This window comes from Bubalus kerabau, chromosome 2 (assembly GCF_029407905.1).
Source record: "Bubalus kerabau isolate K-KA32 ecotype Philippines breed swamp buffalo chromosome 2, PCC_UOA_SB_1v2, whole genome shotgun sequence".
Classification (NCBI taxonomy): domain Eukaryota; kingdom Metazoa; phylum Chordata; class Mammalia; order Artiodactyla; family Bovidae; genus Bubalus; species Bubalus kerabau.
The window spans coordinates 50,739,620-50,766,595 of record NC_073625.1 but is presented as its reverse complement, the minus strand read 5'-3'; the positions used below and the strand labels follow the sequence as shown (position 1 = coordinate 50,766,595).

Genomic DNA, 26,976 nt, shown 5'->3' with positions numbered 1-26,976 from the left:
ATAAGAACACACAGACTAACCAGCTATATTGTACATATGGGCTTCCCAGGTGGCACTAGGGAGATATTGCCAAGGGGTGTTATTTATAATGATCTTAGTGAAATTTCTGCTTGGAAACAATTATTTTCAAAGGATGTTATCAAGTTTGAGAACTCTGTTTCACAAAATATTACCCATCCCCCAAAAAATCCTTAGAAGGAAGTATGAAATGCAGGTTGTCTTTGAAAGTGAAAGTTGCTCAGTCATGTCCGACTCTTTGCAACCCCATGGACTATACAGTCTATGGAATTCTCCAGGCCAAAATACTGGAATGGGTAGCCCTTCCCTTCTCCAGGGGTTCTCCCCAACCCAGAGATTGAACCCAGGTCTCCCACATTGAAGGTGGATTCTTTATACCAGCTGAGCCACCAGGGAAGCCCAAGAATACTGGAGTGGGTAGCATATCCCTTCCCTTCTCCAGCAGATCTTCCTGACCCAGGAATCGAACCGGGTTCTCCTCTATTGCAGGTCATCTTTAGAATACCTCTAATCTAGGGATTTTCCACGTGGTGGCCCAGTTCTTAAGTCTCCCTGTCCCCACACTGGAGTCAAACTTCTTTGCATTAAATTGATAGGACCTTCTCCAGAAGGTAGCTCAGGCAGGACACAGGAGGCAGGAGGAGTCAAATGCGGTGCTTTCCCTGCTCGATTGCTAAGTGCTACGTGGCATCGTGATCATTTATACATCAAGCACTACAGCCCAGAAAGAGAGCTGCCCTGAGAGGTCCTCAACACACCCCTAAAGTCCAAGTTTCCCAGAACTGGTGCAAGCACCTAAAGGATTGCTGGAAAGGAGAAGACAGACACGGTTTCTCTGAATCCAAACCTCTCTCCTCTGCTTGAGGACTGCTATCAGGCACCTTAGAAATGGAAAGCTCTTATGGGCATTTCCAAGCTGCCCGTTTAAACCTGTTAAAGAGTGGCAGAGCCATCCCCACTGTCAGGACAAAGAATTATCCACCCAAGGTACGAAGATGAACAGGACAATGGCAGGAAGAAATGGGCTACTTTCCTGAGGTCTGCCTGAAGTGCAGTGTTTATAATATCGCTTTCTTCCTGTGGGAGATGAAAAGAAAGTACAAAAAGAGGGGGTAGGCTTTTAAGTGCACACTATCAACTCAGGCTACCCAGCTGTTAAAGCTCTTCCTGTTATGCAACCACTGAAGGCAATTTCTATCTCAGGATGAGTTCAGAGTTCTAAAACTGTCCTTTGAGTCCGCCTGATTTAACACCCCCCACAGGTTTAAAAGGGGCCAGGGTGGCCTAAAATCTTGCAGCCTTTATTTAAGCTTTCGTGACAAACACACACCAAAGCAACATACTCCGTCATTTCAGAGACCATCATATACAACGATAGTCCCTTGAGTTCTCTGTTACCTCTTCCGTCTCCTTTTGAACAAACTCTGAAGAAGAAAAATTCAAGAAGGTGAAGGCTTATTTGAGTAAAACAGCTGTACTCACTGTCCAAGTTCACATTTCAGTACATGACACAAAATCTAACCATCAGTAGGCTCTGGTATGAATAGTAAACTATTCCTCCCCATTAACGCACCAAAAATATTTATTAAAGAGGTAAGGAAGGTGGGATAAATTGGGAGACTGGGATTGGCATATATACACTACTATGCATAAAAGAGATAACTAATGAGAACCTACTATATTACACAGGAAACTCTACTCTGTGCTGTCTTGACCTAAATGGAAGGAAATCTAAAAAAGAGGGTGGATATATGTGTGTGTGTGTGTGTGTGTGTGTGTATAAAACTGATTCACTTTCCTATACAACAGAACTAACATAACACTGTAAAGCAACAATACTCCAATATAAATTATATTTAGAAAACAAAGTGGCAACAATTACCATAGGAATTGGCATATACAATATAGGTCAATTGATGTTAAATCATTAACACATACCCTGAGCCAACACTAATAAATCCACCTCCTTCTCAAGTAAGCAGAAATAGTCAAAATCACTTAAAATTTTATAGGAGACAAACTGAACATCCATCTTCCAGAAACGCTTGCTGAATACTTAGGCTAACTTATGGTGGGCAAGAGGGGGAAAGGGAGACAAGTATCTTCAAACTCTCAACATCCAAAAGAAAGAGGGAGCAATTCAGATAATTACGAATAATAACAATCCATCTTTCCATCATTTAAAAATGAAAAACCAGACACACATAAAGATTCCAGGCAAACTTGACTTCACGGCAACTACTGATGCCCCACCCCCATGCTAAAATAGATAATTCTCTCTCAACAAAGGGGTCTAAAGGGCAGAAGGATGAAGGATGCAGACATGGGACAAGCATATCACCATCATTTGAACTGGGAAACAGACCAGCTAGAAAGTCGTAACATAAACAAAGGCTGGCAAGAAAGCCAGAATTCAAACAGTGCTCACCAGATGAAGCGTCCGGTATACAGAATCGCTGGACTTGCCATTGTTTTCAATCCTGGGCTTGCGCTTTATTTTCCACAATGCAGACATCATCAGGAAGGTATTCTCATGATAATTCTACCTCCTGACACGTTCAGCACAGAGACAGGAGTTTCTTAAACACTTGGAGAGTACCGAGTGCCTTCGGGCTCCCGAGCAAGCATCCTTCATGCAGACAGCCCATGCCGGCCCTGCCACGAGGACCTACCTACAGCTGCATCTCTTTACAGAGGACAGCAGCAGCACGATCCCGGCAGCAGCTCCCGCTGCCCAGCGGTGCCCTCTGGGAGGGTGGCAAAGGCTACCCGATGGACGAGAAAGCTTTGATTTCACCTGGCTAAACAGCAGAAGTTCCAGAAATGGAGAGCCAAGAGGCGAGAAAACAATGCAAAAAAAAAAGCCTCTCTGGCATGTGAGCATCTCTACTCTGCGGACTGAGATCAGCTGATTGGCCAGCAGCCCGCACTGCACAGGAATACTAAACCCGCCCGGTTCAAACAACTTCGAAGACACCCCTCGAAGAGTCAAGTCAGGAGCAGGCACTAAAAACCCAATTTATTATTTAAAAAAAAAAAAAAATTGATGTTTTCACGTTTTCCCTGAAAGCTTTGTTACAAAAGCCAACATTTCCCAGACAATCACACTGTGAGTTAAAAAGATAAAAGAAGGCTTTCCCATCGGAAAGGCTCTGAAAATGAATGACTCTCATACATCGGCTACTACGAGGAAAACAAAATCGCAGCTGCCAGGGGTATGGAATGCAGGACGGGACTGCCCGGAGCTAATTAGCATTCATTTCAAGGGACAAGAGTTTTTTATTAGAAGCAGGGAAACAAGTCGGGGGCAGAGGTGGTGGTGAGGAGGTCCTTTGAGGTTGTCACCCACAGTCACAAGAGCAAGCAGGCGGCTTACAGAGAGAAAGGCCGCCAGGCTGCCCCTGCAGTGTGAAAGTCCCACCCCCCTCCCCATGGACGTGACATTCCCCTGTCACCACTCAGCAACAAAACTCACAATTATCTATTTGCTCAACCCCAAAAGACCATACATAGCAAGAACTGCAATCAGAAAAATTTGTAAAAACAAAACTCCAACATGCATTCTCCTTATCCTGCCCACTGTTTCATGAAGACAATTCACTTAGGAACAGCACCAAAAACATTAAACAAAAACCAACAGCCTTCATGCATTCAGCCAGAATTTTTAAAACATGATTACTTGTTTCATTTCACTTGTTTGTTTGTTTGTTTCTCTTTACTTTTATATTCTACACCTAGTCTGGAGCATTCAAATTAAGGCGAAATTGTCCTTCCACTTTTAGGCAGCTTACAACTTAAATTTTGATGCTTTTGAATTGTGGTGTTGGAGAAGACTTTTGAGAGTCCTGTGGACTGCAAGGAGATCAAACCAGTCAATCCTAAGGAAATCACCCCAGAATATTCATTGGAAGGATGATGCTGAAGCTGAAGCTCCAATACTTTGGCCACCTGATACAAAGAGCCGACTCACTGGAAAAGACCCTGATGCTGGGAAAGACTGAGGGCGGGAGGAGAAGGGGACGACAGAGGATGCGCTGGTTGGATGGCATCACCAACTTAATGGACATTAATCTGAGCAAACTCCGGGAGACAGTGAAAGAGAGGGGATCCTGGCATGCTGCAGTCCATGGGGTCACAAAGAGTCAGACACGACTGAGCGACTGAACAACAACTTAAAAATGAATGTTCCCTTTTTTCTCAAGAAAAATCACACAATGATATAGGAGCTACAATACCTTAATCAAGAAACTTAAAATATACACTTGCTGTTACTTTAAATCATGACAAAAGATACTCACAAAACTTAATAAGCATTAGAAAAATATTTAAGTGGCTAATGAGTATATAGTTGACTCTTGAACAACTGAGGGGTTAGAGGTGCCAAACATCTTCAAAATCAAAAATCTACATATAACTTGCATTTCCCATCACCCCCATAAACATTGTTCTTACGTACCTATGTTTTTCCTCTGCATCCATGGTTCTGCATCTGTAGATCAAACCCAGATTGGCTATGGACTATTAGAAAAATATCCACCTATAAACAGACTCTCCCAATTCAACCCCATGTTGTTCAAAGTTCAACTGTATCTAAACTGGCCTATTAATTAATTAATTACTTCAGTCATTAACTACTTCCTTCATTTTTTGAAACCTGGTATTTACTACCAGACCATACCCATCTGGCCAGGAGGTCATTTTAGCAAAGCAGTAAAGAACACAGAGCCGTGTTTTGCCCTCTCAGAGCTGTGTGACCTTCAGTAAGTTGCTTAACCTCTCTGTTCCAAAATCATCATCTATAAAATAGAGGGAATAACAGTATCTCTTTCTCAGGGGTATTTTGAGGATGAGACTGGTTAATATAGAATAACACCCAATATATACAAGATACTATAGACGGTAGAGAATCTGCCCACAATGCAGGAGACCTGGATTCAACTCCTGGGTTGGGAAGATTCCCTGGAGAAGGGAATGGCAACCCACTCCAGTATTCTTGCCTGGAGAATCCCATGGACAGACGAGCCTGGTGGGCTACAGTCCACAGGGTCACAAAGAGTCAGACACAACTGAACAACTAGCACTAACAAACATAAGTATTGTGTGTTAGCCACTCAGTTGTGTCCGACCCTTTGTGACCCCATGGATTAGCTCTCATTTATTACTAATAACAAAACTGTTCAAACAAAGATAAAATCTGAAATCAACTCAATACTAGGAAGTAGTACTTTCAAGTAGAGATCATGGTGCTTCCTACATCCAACCTGGAAAAAAAGGACTATGATCCTAACCTCTGGTGTCACTGAGGCCACTGTATGTTCTTTAAAAATGCTCAGATCATCACCCAAACTTGTCAATACCTTTGCAGAAATTCTCTTTTATGAGCGCCGTCTGCGCCTTTCCACAGTGAACTCCAGGAATAGCATCTCCTGCCGCTTTGTTTGACCCTGTCTGCTCCAGGCACGTTCCAGGGCCTTGCTCTCAGGAGAAAGAGCCATGAAACCAGAGAGGCACCTGGGATGAGGCGACAAAACCCTGGGCCTCTTCCTTCCTCCCTGTTGCCAGGACCTCATATTATAGAGGGCCCTGCTAAGGCCATGACTCACTGCATTTAAAGCGGAAACAGTCTCTTAAAATCCACAAAGGCAGGGAAACACTGGGCTACTGGAGCGAGGTAAAAGTGATCCAAGTTTAAAAGTATTAAAAAATGAATGTCTTAGATACTGTATTCCCAAATCAAATTAGAGACTGAAAATAACACGTTTAGCTTAATAACACAATGATATAATAAAGAGCCTTCAAAATACCTTATCTTGCATGGAAATATCTATTTCTCTCAAGGGCCATCACCCTCCCCCACCTTCCCAAGAAAGTAGGTAAAAGGCCACGTAAATAAAAAGGAACTATAAACAAGCCTTTGTCTGTGTTTTTGGCTTTAAATGAAACATATATTTCTGTTTACTGGCTTTTAAATTAATAACTGACCACATAAAGGCTTTCAGTCTATAAATATTAAATTTATAAATGTTACAATTACTTTCAAATACTAAAATTTACAGTGTTCAACTTAAGACACCAAGAATGATGATCCTATGATGGCAAAAGAGAAACATACGGGTAAAAAAAAGATACTGAAGAGAGTCAAACACAGGCACTCAAGAAAGTCCTACATATGGATGTGGGACTTATGTATACCTATGGGGACATATGTATACCAAGAAAATTCTGTAAAGCAATTATCCTTCAATTAAAAAATAAATTTTTTTTTTTAAAAAAGAAAGTCCTACAAAGATAGATGAAGACAAAAAGAGACACAAACATATGCACATAGAAATGTAGGTTTTTAAAATAATCTTTCATATTTGAAGTCTAATTCCATTAACAGTGGACTTCCCTGGTGGCTCAGATGGTAAAGCGTCTGCCTGCAATGCGGGAGACCCAGGTTCAATCCCTGGGTCGGGAAGATCCCCTGGAGAAGGAAATGGCAACCCACTCCAGTACTCTTGCCTGGAAAATCTCACGGACAGAGGAGCCCGGTAGGCTGCAGTCCATGGGGTCGCTAAGAGTCAGGCACGACTGAGCGACTTCCCTTTTCTTTCCATTAACAGTATCAGTTATATTTTTTGACCCACTGCATCATCCAATCACTGGACAAGGGCAAGAAGCACCCTGATATTGTAGATGAGAAAACAAAAGTATAATTTAAAGTTATATGATTTGTTCAGGTTAAATGACTGGTAAACGTCAAGCAATATTAGATAAGCAAGGGAACCAACATAAATATGTCAACTACATTCTCAAAAAAAAGATGAATAAATATGGACATAATCACACACGCTTTTTGCTGCAGAGGCATCTTTTGGCAATAGGTAACAGAGGTTTTAAATTGGGACCCTGTGATGAAAAGAGGTTACTGACGCATGGAACACTTTAGGAAGTGGAAATAAAGCATGATGAATTATGGAAAACAAACTCATAGCAGCACCTAAGAGTCAGAATAAGAACATCGTCACAGTGCTCAAGCAGCTGAGCACGCTGTATTTGGATGGACAAATCAATGGTCTCTTTCCCTTTAATGTAAAAGATGTTCGCCCTTCACAAGAACTAAACAGAGATCATGCAAATGTGGTTCCTTATAGAAACCGTGAGTAGCAGGGAAGTATAACTGACCCAGTTACACTCATGATGCCTTTTCCTCATCCAGGAAGGGAGGACATAAGAAGGAAACAGGATGGACACAGACTTTAGTTCACTAAGAGTGAGCTCTGGCTTATATTGTCACATCTGGGTTTGTTCTCACGGCTATCATTAGGATGCCATATCCTATTTAGTGACCTCTCAGAAGTAGAAACACTTCCGTCCCGTGGAGGGGCCTTCCCACCACACACAGCTGCAGAGGTGACGTGTCAGCTGTGATTCTTTGGTGGTTCGAGACATAGGATGTGAAAATGGAAATCTCTCACCTTGCTGCTGTGATCAGTATCATCTGAGGATTCCAAGTCCGGCCCTTCCACCTCCTCCGGAGCAGCCTCAGCACTGCTGCCCTGCTCGCTGCAGAGGCTGTGGCCTGCAAGATGAAATCAGAAGGACACACGGGTCAGCACATACAGCCACCGCCACAAGGGCAAGGGAGCATGGCGTCAAGCTCATGTGCACTCACTCATGTCCCACTCTTTGCGACCCCACGGACTGCAGCTCGCCAGGCTCCTCTGTCCATGGGATTTCCCAGGCAAGACTATGGGAGCAGGTTGCCATTTGCTGCTCCAGGGGATCTTCTGGACACGGATGGAACCCACATCTCCCTGGCACCAAGCCAACTAGATAGCCTCAAGCCTATGATGTGTCCATATATTGTTAAACCCTCCAAGTACGGGCGCCATGACCCTGGTTCAATACACGCTAGTTTAGCTGTCTTTATCATTACCACTATTATTATTACTTTATAATACATTTTTACTACTTACAATATATATTTTATAATACAGAATATTTGCTACGGACTGAATGTTTATCAGCCCTGAATATTCATTGGAAGGACTAATGCTGAAGCTGAAACTCCAGTACTTTGGCCACCTAATGCAAGGAACTGACTCATTAGAAAAGATCCTGATGCTGGGAAAGATTGAAGGCGGAAAGAGAAGGGGATGACAGAGGATGAGATGGCTGGATGCCATCATCGACTCAATGCACATGAGTTTGGGTAAACTCTGGGAGTTGGTGATGGACAGGGAGGCCTGGGGTGCTTCAGTTCATGGGGTCACAAAGAGTCGGACACGACTGAGCGACTGAACTGAACTGAACTGAATGTTTACCGCTCCCCCCAATCCCCGCCAAATTCATATGTAAAGCCCTAACCCCCAGCAGGACTGTATTTGGAGACGAGGCATTTGGGAGCTAAGCGACTGGACCTCCATGATGGGATTAGTGTGATTAGTGTCACTGGAAGAGAGACCAGAACTCCCCTCCTCTGCTGTGAGGTCGCTGAAAACAGCCACCTGCAAGCCAGGAAGGGAGCCCTCAACAACAAGCCTGGCCTTGGACTTCCCTCCCAGCTCCAAAACTAAGAGAAATAAATGTCTGTTGTTTAAGTCACTCAGTCCAAGGTGTCTGTCACCACAGGCCCAGCTAATACAATAATTTATAATACATACGCATGCGTGGTAAGCTGCTTCAGTCGTGTCCGACTCTTTGCAACCCTATGGACTGTAGCCCATGAGGCTCCTCTGTCCGTGCGATTCTCCAGGTAAGAATACTGGAGTGGGTTGCCATGCCCTCCTCCAGGGCATCTTCCTAAACCCAGGGACAGAACCCATGTCTTCTGGAGCTCCCGCATTGCAGACGGGTTCTTTACCACTGAGCCACCGGGGAAGCCCATAATACATATAATAAAACTTAAATAAAATTAAATTAGGAGATTCGATTGATTTATAATCAACAAATTAATTGTTGGGTCAATTAATTGCTAGGACAACTGAATAAAGCATTTTGAGAAGAACATTTTAAAAATAACTGTTTTGGGGCATCCCCGGTGGTTGAGTGGTTAAGAATCTGCCTGCCAATGCAGGAGATACAGGTTGAGTCCCTGGGCTGGGAGGATCCCACCTGCTGCGGAGCAACTAAGGCATGCAGCACAACTACAGACCCTGCGCTGTAGAGTCTGGGAGTGGCAACTGCTGAGCCCACGTGTCATATAACTAATGAAGCCTGCTTGCCCTAGAGCCCATGTCCTGCAACTAGAGAAGCCACCTCAATGAGAAGCCTGTGCCCTGCAATGAAGAGTAACCCCCACGGACTGCAACTACAGAAAAGCCCGTACAGCAACGAAGATCCAACACAGCCAAAAATGAATAAATACAATTATTTAAAAAACTAATAACTGCTTCATAGACATCATCTGGCAAACTTCAAACATCTTATAACACCCACTCTTTCCACCATATTCCATGCAAAAGTGCAGGCAACTTTCTTTCCTATTTTACAGAGTCCCGACTCCAGTATTCTTGCCTGGAGAATCCCATAGACAGAGGAGCCTGGCGGGCTCCAGTCTATGGGGTCGAACACAACTTAGTGACTAAAGAGTTGACTACAATGGTTGGCTACGGTAAGCCCTGTGCTGGGGAAGAGAACATTACGATCACTTTCCTCTGGGAGGCTTCTCAAATTTAAAAAGCATCTGAGCTGCCTGGGGATTTCTGTCATGCAGATTCAAACAGAATAGGGTCAGAACTATGATTCTGCATTTCTTACATACTCCATGATACCAATCAACACTGCAGGTCCATGGACCAGATTAGGAGCAACAAGTCTCTCGGATATTTACAAACCTCTAGCTACTCTGATAAGAAATTGGTTTGATGACTATTAGAATATTTCAGGCACTAGGTCAGGGACTATAGCACCATACTGTAACCAGATAAGAGAAAAGGGAAGAAAGAGAAGAAACACGGGTAGAAGGAGCCACTTTCTGACTCCTGGGATGAAAGCGTCAGTCTGAAAAGAGGCTGCCTTACTCCAGTGACAGCATCCGAGTCATGAGCCTGTGTCTGGCATCACATTCAGATCAGATTCTAGGTTGACTGGGAAACTAAGGGAAGAAGCCAAGCCCTGAGCAAACCTTGCTCCAGAACTTCATCCTGTGGTCCCCTTCCCTTCCTCTGGAAGGGAGCACCAAGGAAGCGAAGCTCACATGGTTTGTAAGTTTCTGTCTGTGCCCACCCTTCCTGAGCCTTTGCTCTGGTTCTACGATTTTCCTGCATTTCTTTTAATCACTAACTCACTATAAATCCCTTGGACAGAGGAGCCAGGGGGCTACAGTCCATTGGATCACAAGAATTGAACACGACTTAGCAACTAAACCACCACCACTCAATAATATAGTGGAAGCCGCCAAAGAAAGTTCAGTTAACTTGGTGGACATCAACTATGTCATACCGTCACCGCCAGAGGGGGGAAAAATAGTGATTGAATACTTGAAATGGGGGCAATGATCTAGATGCTGGGGCTAGAGAGGAGGAGAAGATTTGAACAGCATTAAGCTCTGAAATGGCAGGAACCATGGCTCCCTCGGCAGTAGGCTGACAGCCAGGCTGTAAGACGCACGAGGCCACCTGCATGCTGCACTCTGCACAATGGCAACCCCATTCTGTACAGCCAGATGCCGTGACCCTGCATATCCCCACTGCACATTGTAATGCCTGGGGTCAGAGGATGCTCACAAAACAGTGGGAAAACGAATGAAAGGATTCCCATTGCTAACACAGGCCAGGTATCCTGAAAAGGAAGCAACCCCCCACCCTAATTCTACAAAAACACTTACAAATGCTCAGTAAAATAGAACAGGATCCTTTTTATTTCATTTTTATTATTATTATTTTTTGCTCACGCTGCACAGCACGTGGGCAGTTCCCCAACCAGGGATCGAACCTGTGCTCCCTGCAGTGGAAGCAGGGAGCAGTAACTACTGGACCACCAGGGAAGGCCCCCTGAATCCTTTTTAAACGTAAAGCTGAGCTCTAAGAAACCCCAGAGTCCAAAATGAAGACAAAGGAAGCTGGAGCAGTGGGCCCGTCCCAAAGCCATGGCAGGGCTAGATAACTCATCATCTGCCTCCAAACTCCATATCTACCTCCAGCGCAGCGTTTCCTAAAGGGGGTGGGACCCTGTTGGTGTCAGGAGGGGACAACGTTTGGGAAGAAAACGACACGTGGCAGGTGCACAGGGCACTAACCTCCCTGGGCCTGGGCATGGAACACCGTCTGCATTCCCCAGTCACTGTCACAATAAAAAAGACACCCGAACACAGCCCACCAGCAGAATCAGTACCACCTGGGAACACAGCCCTGGAGGCCTTGGCTTTAACTCAAGTCAGAAGACAGAAAACAGGTGTTGGTCAGTACAAGTCAGGGAGTTACAACCAAATCTCCCAAGTTCATAGGGTTCTCTTGAAGGACTATACTCTCACCCCGAAAAGACAGAAAAAGACTTTTTTTCTTTTTTTAAAGTACTGCGTACTCCATTGGAAGGAGTGATGCTGAAGCTCCAATACTTTGGCCACCTGATGTGAAAAGCCGACTCACTGGAAGAGACCCTGATGCTGGGCAAGACTGAAGGCAGAAGGAGAAGGGGACGACAGAGGATGAGAAGGTTGGATGGCATCACCGACTCGATGGACGTCGGTTTGAATAAACTCCGGGAAACAGTAAAGGACAGGGAAGCCTGGTGTGCTTCAGTCCACGGGGTCGCAGAGAGTCAGACACGACTGAGCAGCTGAACAACAAACAACAAATGTATAAAACAGGTACAACTGATGAGAACATGCTGTATGGCACAGGAAACTCTACTTCATGCACTGCTGTGACCTGAATGGGAAGGACACACACAAGGGAGGGGATATGTTAACATGTTTACAGACGGCTGCTTCACTGGGCGATACAGGAGAAACTAACACAACACTGTAAAGCAGCTATATTCCAACAAAAATTTAAAACTAGATTAAAAATTAAAGAAGTACTCACATGTGAAAGAGAAAAAAGAAAGAAAAAGAAGCTGATCTAACTCTGCCTATACTCTGGGATACAAGAGCGAGGAGAGGGGAGGGCGCTTCTTGGAGATGAGACCCACGGGCTGGCCCCATGGGTGCTGGAGATTCAAATTTACACTATGTCCTCCATTCTGGAGACTCCGACATCTTCGTCTACTTGGGCTGGTGAAACTAAGACCGCAGACTAGGGGGCTTAAACAACAGACAGTTATTTGTCTCAGTTCTGGAGACTGGAAGTCAAAGATCAGGGTGCCAATGCATTCCTTAGAGGGTGAGGCCCTTCCCCTGGCTGGCAGATGGCTGCCACCTCCCTGGTACCCACACGACCTCTCCTTGTGTGTGCAAGGTGAGAGGGGTGAGCCCTGGTTTCTCTTCCTCTTCTTACAAGGACACTAATCCCATTATGGGAGCCCCAGCCGGTAACTTGATCTGAACCTAATTACCTCCCAATAGCCCCCAACTCCTAATAAACCTCCCGTTGTGGGTTAGGACTTCAATGTAGGAAATCTGGCAGAACACAAACATTCAGTACGTGATACTCAAGATGAAAAATTGCCTTAAAGTCTCTCTATATTTGTATTCCAAGGGCCTCTGGCAGAAGGCAAGAAACAAGTCTGTTCTGGAGGGAATCACCCTTAATGATGGTTTCATACTAATGGTCAGGCATAAGCTTGGTCCAACAAGAACCACAATCTACCATTATACAACACAAGGAGAACCAGCTCCCCATGATGGAGACACAGCAGCCACAACAAGCAGAAGGAGATTTCCTAGGAATAATACCGTAATTACCAGATTGTCAAATGAGTATGCTGCAAAAAAATAAAAAAAAAAAAGGGAAAGAAAAAGGAACAACAAAAGAGAGACTTTCAAAAAAGATTAGGTAAATTTGTAAAATTTTTAGAAATGAGAGCTATAAACAGTGAAATTAAGCACTCAATGGATAAGAATAAAAGCTGAAGAAAGACGTTTGAAAGGCCTATTTGAAGACATTACCTCACTAAAGCATAGACATCCTCAAATTCTCAAACTGTCAACACAAGACTGACATAATATCAAGTCAAAATAGTGTTCAAGAAGAAAAATTTACAATAAGAAACATTTGACAAAGAGTGAGAAAGCTTAGTAATACAGAGCTTTCCTAAAAAAATTCTCTAAAGGATGTATTTTGGGTGGGAAAATATGTATACACACACACATGCATAATCTGGTAGACAAGGTGAAATGATAAATAAGAGCTGATATACACACAGGACAAGCTCCAGGAGATGGTGAAGGGCAGGGAGGCCTGGGGTGCTGCTGTCCACAGGGTCACAAGGAGCTGGACACGACTGAGCGGCTGAACAACACAACACAAACAGGCAAGTCAGGACACTTCACGCACACACACAAAAGGCATCTGTTCCAAAAACACAAGATGAAACTCAAGCCATGGTGGGTGACTGTATTTAAATCATTTCACGATCCTTTTATGCTTCAGGAAACGTTAAAATTTTAAGGGCAAAAAAAAAAAAATTAAGGGCAACCACTGAATAGAATATAATTAGACTGTATAAGTTGAAAGGGGAAAGTGGAATTTAGAAATTCAACCCAAAAGAGGACTAGAAAGGGCAGGAAGGATAAATGAGATCAAGATAGCAAAATATGATGAGAGAAACGAGCCAAGATACATGGATCTTCTAAATAAATGTGATGCAGACTAAATGCAATATTAAACTTCATGTTTAGATAAAAACCAAAATAACGTCACACAAAGCCTCACCTACATGCTATACATAAGAAATAGACTAAACAAAAAAGACAAAGAAGACTGAAAGTATCGGGGTAGAAAATCAGGCAAACGTAAAGAATGCTCTTCAAATGCCAGACAAAATAGATTTACTCAGACTACAGAAGAGGTAAACATCAAGAATTATTGAGTCTGACCCACGAGTGTATTTTAAACCCTACGCACAAGAATTCGAGGATGCATGTTTTTTCCAAGGATTAGCAATGTAGGCAAGCAGGCCACATATGAGGCTGTAATATAAATCTCAACAAATAGCGAGGGATCTGAATTCAGACAGACCACACTGGCAGCATTATTTCTGGAACAAAATTTGCTACGAACGAGCAAAAGGCCAGTAATACCAAAGACAGTTTTAGAGGGGCGCGGCGGGGAAAGAAAAAGCGAGACTGGGATACTTCCCCTACCAGATATCAGTATGCATTTAAAGTTAACAGTAATACAAAGCAGTGCAGAATTAGCAAGAAGACAGGCTAACAGAACAGAGAGTCCCAGAAACAGCCCCACCCGTGTGTGGAAGTGTGATGCACAGCAGATGTGGCACTGCAGATCCGGGGGAAAAGAATGGAACATTTGATAACGACTACCCACATGGGGAAACAAAAAGCTGGACCCTAACTCCCATCATCCACAAGAATCAGTGCCAGGGAGGTATCAACCAGAAAGGGAAAAGTTCAAAATATAAATCTTTCAGCAGGAAATAACAGAAGAAAATGTTTGTTACCCAGGGGAGAGAGAGAAGGATTTCTTAAACAAGAGAGAAAAAAGCACAAATCCTAGGAAACAGAAAATCAGATTTTACTAAAATTAAAAACTTTCCTTTGTCAAAAGGCAACACGAAGGCAACAAGATACACTGCAGACTGAGAAAAGTTATCTTCAACACGTATAACTGGCAAAAGTACGAATATCTAGAATATAAAAGAAGTCCTATGAATCAATAAGTGTGGGCCTATCTGATTCTAAAACATATATTCTTTTTTTACCCCATTGGCTCTGCTTCTGCCCTTAACTGAAGACAAAAATTAATAAAAGAGGAGAGACAGAGAAAAGGCAGCTGTGCTTGGACAGCCAGCAAAGATGACAGTGATGAATCTTCCTGCTCCTGTAAGCATGGATCTCTGTGTCTGTCTCCACACCCCATGAATTTGGGTTGGTCTTGTGACTTGATAGATGGGGAAACAGTGCAAACAGTGTCAGACTTTATTTTTGGGGGCTCCAAAATCACTGAAGATGGTGACTGCAGCCATGAAACTAAAAGATGCTTACTCCTTGGAAGAAAAGTTATGACCAACCTAGATAGCATATTCAAAAGCTGAGACATACATTACTTTGCCAACAAAGGTCCATCTAGTCAAGGCTATGGTTTTTCCTGTGGTCATGTATGGATGTGAGAGTTGGACTGTGAAGAAAGCTGAGCACTGAAGAATTGATGCTTTTGAACTGTGGTGTTGGAGAAGACTCTTGAGAGTCCCTTGGACTGCAAGGAGATCCAACCAGTCCATTCTGAAGGAGATCAGCCCTGGGATTTCTTTGGAAGGAATGATGCTAAAGTTGAAACTCCAGTACTTTGGCCACCTCATGCGAAGAGTTGACTCATTGGAAAAGACTGATGCTGGGAGGGATTGGGGGCAGGAGAAGGGGACGACAGAGGATGAGATGGCTGGATGGCATCACTGACTCAATGGACGTGAGTCTGAGTGAACTCCGGGAGTTGGTGATGGACAGGGAGGCCTGGTGTGTGTGATTCGTGGGGTCACAAAGAGTTGGACACGACTGAGTGACTGAACTGAACTGAACTGTGACTTGATTTGAACAGCAGCATGTGACCCAAGGGGTGATATGTGAATTCTGAGCTAAGGTCTCATGTGGCTTTACAGTTTGGGGTCTGATCCTCCAGGAATGCTGGACCATAATATGATGAAACCCCCAAGGTAGCTTCTTGAGAATGAAAGACCTCAAAGAAAGAGGGGTCCAGCCAGCCAATCACCAAATATGTGAGAAAGGCCAGCTTAACTCAGCCCCAGTCAAGCACAAATGGCACAGCCAACGAGAGTGACTGAGGCAAGGAGAGCAGACCAACCACCCAGCTGAGCCTGGCCCAGCAGTGAGCAAATTAAATGGTGGTTTCCCGCGGTTTGTTACAAGACAGTAGATGACCAATACGTGGTTAGCGGAACTCGAGTCATCAAAGAAAGCCAGAGAGGCAGGAATCGACAGTGGTGCCCTTTAAGAGAGCTGAAGAGAGATACCAGCATGGCAGGAACAGGGAATCAAACCAGAAAAAGCCACATTCTTGCTCCCACACTTCAAGGCTTTCTCTGAACACCTCCCAGGGGAAGAGTTTATAGAACACCATTGTTGAGTTTCTACGCAACCCCACACAAACAGAATTTTGCAACTTCCTACTCTAGCTTCCTTCACCACAAGAGACTTTTCTTCTAACAACAGACACTGAAGGAATTATTTTCTTTGTCCCCATTTACTCACCAGTGCACATGCAGACAGCTCCAGAGAACTGAAGACAGGCTAAGAGCAGGTTGAGGAAGCAAGAAGAACAGGAAACTGCCTGTCCCACCTCCACTCTTCCCAGCACCCAGCACATCACTACGTGGCACAAAGGAGGTGCCAGTGATACCTGGAACCACAGAGACGGAACAGGGCCAAAGCTAAAGGGACAAAGGATGAGCGGGGCTAGACAATGGAGAATTATTCAGCTATAAAACCAAAGGACGACAGAGGATGAGACGGTTGAATGGCATCACCGACTCGATGGACATGAGTTTCAGCAAGCTTCAGGAGTTGGTGGTGGACAGGGAAGCCTGGCGTGCTGTAGTCCATGGGGTCGCAGAGAGTCAGACACGACTGAGCGACTGAACTGAACCGACCTAAAAACCAAAGGAAATCTACTATATCTAACAACATGGATGGACCTTGAGGGCATTATGCTAAGTGAAATAAGTCAGAGAAAGAAAATACTGTACAATCTCACTTATATGTAGAATCTAAAAACAAGGCAAAAGCCCTCACGGACACAGAGAACAGACTGGAGATTGCCAGAGGTAGGGGGTGGTGGGGCAGGTAGGTGAAATGGGTAAAAAGGTAAAAACGTATAGTTATAAAATAAATAAATCATGGAGATGTACAACATTTGTTGCTATCTAGTCACAAAGTCATGTACAACTCTTTGTGAACCCCATGGACTGCAGCCCGCCAGGCTCCTCTGTCCACGGGATTTCTCAGGCGAGAGTACTGGAGTGAGTTGCCACTTCCTTCTTCAGGGGATCTTTTGGACCCAGGGATGGAACCTGCATCTCCTGTATTGCCAGCGAATTCTTCACTGCTGAGCCAGCTGGGAAGCCATACACACATACACACACACACTAATTAATAATACTCTATTGTATTCGAAGAAAGTAAACCTCTAAAGTTCTCATCATCAGGAGAAAAAAAAAAGGAAGTATGTGTCCTGGTGGATGTTAACTAGACACAGTGCAGATCATATAGCAATACATACAAACATAGAATCATTATGTTCTACTCCTGAAACTAATGTTATACATCCATTACACCCCAATTTTTAAAAACAGGATAAGCAGGGCGGGTGGCTCGGTAAAGAATCCGCCTGCAATGCAGGAGATCTGAGCCGGGCAGATCCCCTGGAAGGGGGCACGGCAGCCCACTCCAGGATTCTCCTCTTGCCTGGAGAATCCCATGGACAGAGGAGCCTGGAGGGCTACGAGAGTTGGACATGATTGAGTGACCAAGCACAGGGAGGCCTCAGAGAATGGGGAACCTCAGGGCAGAGCCAAGCCCAGCAGGACAGAACCCGTAGGCCATCACAAAAGCTGCCATAAATAACATCCAATGTTGTGAACAGGTGTGATCATTTCTCTGCTTCTTAAAATTATTTTCACATCATAATGGGACTGTTTCTGTAACCAAGGAAACCTTTGCTGCTAGCACATCCCACTCACCATTATCAGGATAGAAAACAATGAGGTTCGGAGAAGTACAAACACATGCACGTAAGCTTACATTTCGATTAATCTTTTTACTTGGATGAGGTACATTCACTCAGGTTCCATTCAAGCCCATTAGAACTTAACACAGGAAGGCAAAAAAGATCTTTGCCTTATGAGATATATTAACAATGTTTGTTAAACTAAGAGATACTCCAAACATTTCCAAAGAAGAACCAATCATAACTGACTTTTTAAAGGTCTTTATTAACACCTGAGTTTCAATCTCTGAGTGAAAAACAACTGAGGGGAAGGGAAAAAGGAAAGGTTAGACATGGCCAGTAAAGACACTGGGGCTTCCCAATGCAGCAGACATGGGTTCTATCCCTGGGTTGGGAAGATCCCCTGGAGGGAAAATGGCAACACAGTCCAGTATTCTTGGCTGGATATTTCCATGGATGGAGAAGCCTGGTGGGCTACAGTCCATGGGTCGCAGAGTCAGATGTGACTAAATGTGCATATGCGCATGACGCACGCACACGCGCGCACACACACACACACACACACACACAGGAAAGACACTGAGCTGGAACCCAATCCTTAGGCTATGATTTTGCTTTGCTTTTCAGCCATTTTACTGTCATATAAGAACTCCATAAAAACACTCATAATATATAAGATCAACATAAACACTCACCCCTCCCCCAAGCTAAGAAAATAAAATCAAAACAATTATAAAGGAAAAAAAAAACCCTCAGAAGAGCTATATATACTCTATAGGGGGCGGGGAAGGAAAAACACTACAATTTTAACTTAGACAATTTCTTTCCAACCACATTTCACAAAATCCCAGAGTCTGTTTCTCTACACAGAACAGTTTTTTTTAATCCATAAAAACTGTACATATAGTTCTTCCCAATCCTATCAGCTTGTTGTGAAACTCAAACTATAATCCACTAATGTTCTTTAAAATTATACAAATGGAGGCGTTTCATCTCCGAAGCAACACTGTTTTTCCACACACAGGGCTTGATGGTGTCATTAATCAGCACCAGCCGGAAGGCACGACCAGGCTCTGGGGTTTCCCCAGCAGGGCGCTCGGGAGCGGGCCCTGTGCTGGGTGACAGTAGGCATCGCACACGGCAGTTTACAAAATGCACATGGTTCCACGTTTTCCCAGCAGACACCTCGAAGGCCCTGCGCACCTGGCTATCTGTGCGTCTGGAGAACACGACCCTGCCTGCCTGCAGGAAGACAAGTCTGGGCGGCTCCTCTCTCTGTGTCGCCCCCCCTCCCGGCTGTCTGCAGAATGGAGCTGCAGACAATGTGTGTGGAACGTCAACCAGAAACAGAACCTTGCACTTCACGGGCACAGCAGGGAAGCCTGCACTGCTGGGCAAATCAAAGAAGGCTAACGGCTTCCCCCACTCTGACCAAGATGCCCTGACTCTCCTGGCTACCACAGAAGCCTTTCCTGTTACAGCAAAGGCTGCTTAATCTACTTCCTTCAGGTGGGCTCCCGGTGCCCACCACAGATGGCCATCTTTCCACTCAGCATCAGATCCAGGGGGCTGACTCTCCAAACCCAAGGCTTACCCCAACTGCCTTTAACAGGTAGGGGCTAGGGCGGGCCACAGCCACTTAACCCACCCAGCTCAACTTCTGGAAAGACCATTTTTCAAATTAGAAGCAATGGCAGCCCACTTCAATATTCTTGCCTGGAGAATCCCATGGACAGAGGAGCCTGGCGGGCTTCAGTCTATGGGGTCACAAAGCGTCGGACACGACTGTGTGACTAACACTGTTAGTTCACTGAGCTTTCATTGTAACTGTTGATTAGTCGCTTAGTAGTGTCTGATGCTGTGCGATCCCACGGACTGTAGCCTGCCAGACACCTCTGTGTATGGGATTCCCCAGGCAAGAATACTGGAGTGGGTTGCCATTTCCTTCTCCAGGAGATCTTCCTGACCCAGGGCTTGAACCCGTGTCTCCTGCTTTGGCAGGCAGATTCTTTACCATTGAGCCCCCAGGGAAGCCTTTCATTGTAATATCATAAACTATTTGCTGATCTAAGCAAGGGCACCTGTTTTATGCCAACTGGTCAAGTGAATTTTAGGGATGATAAAGCCAAGCTGCCTCCATCACAAAAGTCAAATGTACTTGACCCTTAAGGACAGAACTTAAAGTAAGAGAGACAGACGTTTTGAAGTCCTGGAAAGACATCAGGGATGCCCTCTGAATTATAATTCTTATAGCTGGCATGATATCAGGGGCTTTTGTTTTATCAAAGTTATTTCAAAAATTATTTTAGATTAGATTTGCTTTCCTATATTGATGTTCATATAGTACTTTGCTAACTGAGGAGTAAAGGTTTACATTCTAATAAACCAGGCCAGTGGTTTCACCTGGAAAGCTTTCACCCTGAGAGAACATTTAGCAATGTCTGAAGATTATTTTTGATTGACACAATTTGGGGAAGAGGGTTATAAGGACTAGCTGAGAGTGGTTTGTTGGAAAACTGCTAACATCAAGGCTGAGAACAGCCCACCACCACAAAGAATTTTCTGGTCCGAAATGGCAGCAGAACCAGATGAGATCATAATTCAAAATAAATCACACAGGAGCATGAGAAAGACTTTCTGGGACGCTCAAAGAAACTAAAGTTTTGCAACTTCCTATGGAAATGGCAACCCACTCCAGTGTTCTTGCCTGGAGAATCCCAGGGATGGGGGAGCCTGGTGGGCTGCCGTCTATGGGGTCGCACAGAGTTGGCCACGACTGAAGCGACTTAGCAGTAGCAGCATGCCAGCTTCCCCTTCACTTCAAGGCTCTTTCTAAAACAAGAGCCACTGAAGCAACAAGCTTTCTGTCTGGACCTCCTTTCCCCCATTTTCATACCGGTATGGACCTAAACAACTGTTGAAAAAAAAAAAAGATGAAGAATAGCCCCAGGCAGATTTCCACAAAGACACATGGATGGCCAGTGGCCAAGAATGGAAACTGAGTCTTAGAGGGAACCCTGAGGATGGGATCTATTTTCCAGTCCCTGACATTCCAAACCAACACAGCAACCCATACTGGGAAGTGTCCTTCCCATACTGAGGAAGGGGAGGATAAAGAAGATCACCTAACAGGTTGTCATGACAAAAATCTCAATGAAGCAGACAACAGAAAGTTATCCACAAACACCCCAGTTATGGTCTGCATGGGGCCGTAACATTCCAATCATCTTACCATTTCACACAGACAAAAAACAGGACCAAGAACCAAGGAGAGAGCTGGTGACCTAAGAGAGTAACCTCCCATCTTGACAGCACATTAGAACCACCTGAAAGTTTTTAAGCAACCACGAACCCTAACAAATGCATACCCAAGCCCTGCCCCAGACCAAGGGAATCACTATTTCTGAAAAGGGGCCCTGCAGTCTCAGCATCTAGACAGTAGAATCTACTTCTTTCTACCCAGGGAAGGAAACTGCTTTAAGTATACTTCATAAACACAGTTCTCAGATAATATCCTGGTGTAGACAGAAGTGGAGTAGAGTAGTGAGGAGAATAACACCCAGCAGCCCCTGGTTACAAGTCAGAGAACCTTCCCATCACCTTTAAGACACTGTGCTTTGAAAGCGTATTCAATGAGCACCTCCTAGGACTTATTCTGAACACTTTAATTACTCAATCATTCCTCACAACAGCCTCATTTGATAGTAGCGCGGCATGATCCCGACTGCAGGCACAAGGTCACGGGGCACAGATTAACCATAATCTGTTCAAAGTCACGAAGCTAATAAAGATCAACATGGGACTCATTCCCAAGGAACCTGGTTCCACAGCCCACTTAAGCCATTAGGCAGTGAGGTTTCTACACCGAGGAAACAAACCTCTCCATGAAAAAGGCTTCACAAAGAATCCAGTCCTGAAAGTTAATCACATCTTTCCATCAAGAATTCTCAGGGCAGGATCAGGGCCAAGCTTGCAGACTTGGACTTGCTACAAGGGGCGATTCACCAGGTAAAACCTCCTGCAGATAGGCACCAGCCGGGGTGCCTGTGGACACAGCCAGGCCCTCTGTCCACGTGGCCTCACATTTACTATGACCACCCTAAAATGGTCTCCGCATCAAATCTCAACTCTGTCACTCAGGATGCTTCTTATTTTTAGTTACTTCTAAATTTAGACTAAGGCTATAGTCCACAGTTTCTCCGTTGTTTTCTATCGTCACTGCAGCTGTCTGTGGACACTGCTTTATCTCTACTTCATTGTGGACCATCTTTCAGGCTGTTTTATCCTGTTTACTCGCCCCCTCTTTTATCTTCCACTGTTAAATGTGGACAAGGAAATGGTAACAACCAGAACGCAAACAGGCTGGGACCCAGGTGGGGGCCTGAGTGTCTTGCTTCCCTCTGGCCACGGGGATGGAGCTGCAGCTGCTGAGAGCATTTGAGAATGCTCCTGGAACTTAATAATGTTGAAACCAACTTAGAAAACATCCAGGAAACCCACACTGTGACTTTACCTTCACGCTGTATTTCTGAACCAGGTTGATTATCTAACTTGACCAAGCGCACTTGATTCTGAAGGGTTTTTGATCACTACAAAATAGTAAAAGGTGAAGCAATTAAAAGAACAAAGAACTACACTAGAATGTTAAAGCACGAGGACAGAAGCATGTCACAGTCAACAATGTAACATTCGGCAACCAGCTTAATTCTTAAGAGCAAATACTTAAATGTCGATTCCAAGACATGATTTCTGTGTGTGTGTGTTAGTCACTCAGTCTTGTCCGATTCTTTGTGACCCCATGAACTGTACCCCTCGGGGCTCCTCAGTCCATGGGATTCGCCCGGAAAGAAGACTGGAATGGACTATCATTTCTTTCTCCAGTGCATCTTGTCAACTCAGGTATCGGACCTGGATCTCTTGCACTGTAGCCAGATCCTTTACTGTCTGAGCCACCAGAGAAGCCCAGTTATGATTTGGAAACAAACAAATAAATAAATCATCTAAGAATGATTCCAAAATAAAAAAGTTTTAATGGGGTTTAAACAACATTCAGTTCAGTTCAGTCGCTCAGTCCTCTCCGACTCTTTGTGACCCCATGAATCACAGCACTCCAGGCCTCCCTGTCCATCACCAACTCCCAGAGTTCACTCAAACTCATATCCATCAAGTTGGTAATGTCAACCAGCCATCTCATCCTCTGTTGTCCCCTTCTTCTCCTGCCCCCAATCCCTCCCGCCATCAGGGTCTTTTCCAATGAGTCAACTCTTCACATGAGGTGGCCAAAGTATTAGAGTTTCAGCTTCAACATCAGTCCTTCCAATGAACACCCAGGACTGGTCTCCTTTAGGATGGACTGGTTGGACCTCCTTGTGGTCGAAGGGACTCTCAAGAGTCTCCTCCAACACCACAAGTTCAAAAGCATCAATTCTTAAACAACATTAGGTTCAGTATATTTAGCACACAGATTTCAAAGGCATCTGGTCTGAAGGAGGATGTATGGTCAGCTGTGGACATGGTAAAGCTATGTACACAGAATATACCCAGATATTCTCAAAACAGGCACCTATGTACAAACACATCTTTAAAATAAAAAAATTTTTAATAAAAAGTCTTAAAACTTCACAAACTGTGTATATGCATATACACAGAAACACACACAAATCTCTTCTCAAAAGAAAGAAATACATCAAAACAGTGATTGTGTTTGAAGGAACAAATAATGAGCAATTTCACACTTTATATGAGAGGTCTGTAAAGGGTCAGATAGTATTTTCTGCTTTGCAGACCATGCATCCCAGTCATAACTACTCAAATCTGCCACTGAAATGGGAAAACAGCCAGAGACAAAACATCATTGAATGGGTGTGACTGTGTTCCAATAAAGCTTTATTTATAAAAAGAGGCTATAGCCTGGATTTGGCCAGTGCGTCTTAATTTGCCAACCCTTACTTTATACCCATAACCTACAGGAAAAATTGAGACAGGAGAAAATATCCAAAAAATGGTTGAGCACACACTGTGATTTGTAGTATGTACACCCAGACCTTACAAAATCCTTTCAATAACCTAATATAACCCAACACGCCTCACTTGGGTCATTTTACAGAAACCACTGTGAACCAAGTTTTATGGGGTTGAGCCTGCCATCTTGTGGTCACGTAAAAGAACGGCCTTCGTGGTATTCATTCCCTATCATTTAAGCATACACAGCTCCCTGGTCAGAAAGAGAAAAACAAATACCATTTGATATCACTTATATGTGGAATCTAAAATGCGATATGAATGAACCTATCTACGAAATAGAAACAAAATCAGGGACAGAGAAGAGACTGGTGGTTATCTTCCACCAGGGGAGGAGGGTGCGAGAGGGTAGGAGTGGATGTTTCAGATTAGCAGATGCAAACAGGCATATGCAGAATGGATAAACAATAAGGTCCTACTATAGAGCACAGGGCACTATATTCCATATCCTGTGATAAGCCATAATGGAAGAGGATATGAAAAAGAATATATATATATATACACGTATATGTTATATATGTATGTGTGTATATATATATGTATATGTATGTACATATGTTGTTGTTCAGTCACCCAGTCATATCCAACTCTTGTGACCCCATGGACTGCAGCACGCCAGGCCTCCTATATATTTAGGTTTCTCAAGTGGCCCCAATGGTAAAGAATCTGTCTGCCAATGCAGGAGACATGGGTTCAATCCCTGAGTTGGGAAGATCCCCTGAAGTAGGAAATGGCAACCCACTCTAGTATTCTTGCCTGGAAAATTCCATGGGCAGAGGAGCCTGGCAGGCTATATAGTCCATGGGGTCACAAAGAGCCAGACAGGACTAACGCTACACTCACGCTACATATAGATATATCTGAGTCACTTTGCTGTATGGTGGTAAGTAATGCAACACTGTAATTCAACTATACTTCAATTAAACAAACAAACAAACAAAAAGGTACACAGCTCCCTGGAATGCTTTCTTAAAGATACGATGGGCGAATGGGTACTACAAGTGATTGGGATTGATTCTCTCAAGACTCAACTTGTCAAATTCTCCCAGGGAACCACTCGATAAAAGGATGAACTATCAGCAGGCAGCTGGTGTGATCTATTCTTATCGACTGAGCTTCAGAAGGGACTTTGCAAAACAAGAATACTCAAAGTACCTACACTCAGAGGTGGGAAAGGAAGACCTTTTTTAACCCAACTTTTAAAAATAAGTCCCCAGTCCCAGCTTACTAAAAGCCACCCCAGCTCTAGAACAGATCACGGCGAGATTAAGCGAGAGCCGTATCTATTCACCTGTGGGCTTGTTCACAGATTCTCCTGCCGAACAAGAATGAGCACCTAAAAGTGAAAAAGCTCTAAGCCCAGTCCCAGGAAACAAATTCAGGAGATGGAGAGACGCAAGCAAGAACAGTGTTGCAGGAAGAGAGCCCACGTGAAAGATGTCTGGGGAGCCAGAGGATGGAGCTCGGTGGGGGTCCCAGAAGGCTTCCTGGGGCAGGTCGCATCCAAGCTGCTCTTTCTAGAGTAAGCATAAGGTTGTCAGAGGGAGAGGAAGGAAAGGTATAAACAGGAAAAACAGCAGATGGCGCAGGGGAGGGGGTTTCTGCCAACGGGCTCATCTCCAGACTCGAGGTCAGAAGAGCCCCAGGGAAAAGCAGACCAAACACCAGCTCTGAGCATATTTCCACTCAGGGCTTCTCAGTCCACATCCTCTCCCCTTCCACACAAGGAAACACAGGACTGGGGCGATATAGGAGATGGTGCCGTGGAAGCAGGGGCAGGACCAAAGCCCCAGCATCTTCAGTGACTCCTGGCAGTCCAGCGTCTCTACATCTCCACCCACAATCGAGAGACAGTAGCCTCCATCTACTTATCTTCCCCCCAGAGGACAAACAGCAGCAGGACCACAGAGCTTTCCATTGCAGCCAAGCGGCAGTTCCACCAGCATGTAAGTTCCCAGCCCCTTTACACCTCGACGTGGGAGCTCAGTAATCTGTTCATCTTCCTGAGGCATCTCACAGGACCTGCCAGATGCAGGAAATCCACAGAAAGACGCAAGCCGCGAGGGGCACCCCAGGGCACAGCCATACCTGTGTCACTGCTGAGAAAGGCGAGGGGGCTCTCGCCGAGGTCAGCCGGGCCGTCCAGCCGATGGGGCGGGTTCTCCAGCAGCTCTGCTCCTCCCTCCAGCTCGGGGCAGGTCCTCACCAGGAGGCCCAGGGACGGCTGTGTGAGGAAATCTCTGAGCACAGAGGAGTTCAGGGTGCCTGCAGCCCGCTTATTGATCTCGAGAATCTCATCTCCCGCCTTCAGGCCTGCCAACGCGAGATGGAAAAATGTTTAATCTCACACACACACACACACACATAAAAGCAGCAGCAGCGTCGAATCAGATCGCAGCAGCAGAGGAGCCCTGCTTCTAAAGGGCACACCAAGCTCGCCTGTTAGAGGTGCCGCTGCTGCACACAAGCTGGCGTGAGCCAGGGGGCTCCTCAGGTGACCACGTGGGCTTCGGTTCTGGAAGGTTCTAGACTGGGATGTCACAGCAGGCCTGAGCTGCCCTGAACACACCGACCAAACAACCGTACCCCTTCTTGAATCTATGTGCTCTGCTGTTAGCCGCTCAGTCCTGTCTGACTCTTTGTGACCCCATGGTCTGTGGCCTGCCAGGCTCCTCTGTCCATGGGATTCTTTGGGTAAGAATACTGGAGTGGGTTGCCATGCCCTTCTCCAGGGGATCTTCCCAACTCAGAGATCGAACCCGGGTCTCCTGCACGGCAGGCAGATTATTTACCATCTGAGCCACCGGGGAAGCCCATGTGTTCTATCCTAGCTGTTGTCCCAGTTTCGAGGGGAAACATGGCAATGGGCCCTGATTTCAGCAATGAGTGTGCCATGTACACGCTTGTCTACTGTGGACATGTGTGCACAGTCAGCTAAAGCCTAAAAATCGTTGCTATGGAAACAAAATGCAGGCGTCTCCTCAGCTACAATCACTGAAGGTCATCTCATTCCAAACACATTCAGGGATAAGAGTTTACAGAACCAAATGCAATCATATTTGCTCCCCACACCCTGTCCTCCCCCCCAACCACCTTTTTATATGGGCTTCCCGGGTGGTCCTAGTGGTAAAGAATCCACCTGCCAATGCAG

The 26,976-nt window shown here is 44.9% G+C and overlaps 1 protein-coding gene across 14 annotated transcripts in view; it reads right to left on the bottom strand.

Moving 5' to 3' along the window:
- TIAM1 (TIAM Rac1 associated GEF 1) overlaps window positions 1-26,976 on the bottom strand; it is a 492,037-nt gene that overhangs the window by 47,599 nt on the left and 417,462 nt on the right. For 13 of the 14 annotated variants that reach the window (XM_055567705.1, XM_055567702.1, XM_055567701.1 and 10 more), the window contains 2 exons: window positions 25,914-26,138; window positions 7,479-7,582 (listed from right to left, as the gene is read on the bottom strand). In XM_055567705.1, coding sequence (XP_055423680.1) covers window positions 7,479-7,582; window positions 25,914-26,138 — 329 coding nt within the window. Of the gene's footprint in view, window positions 1-2,446; window positions 2,923-7,478; window positions 7,583-25,913; window positions 26,139-26,976 lie in introns of those variants that run through there. The other variant, XM_055567714.1, reaches the window with a different exon arrangement.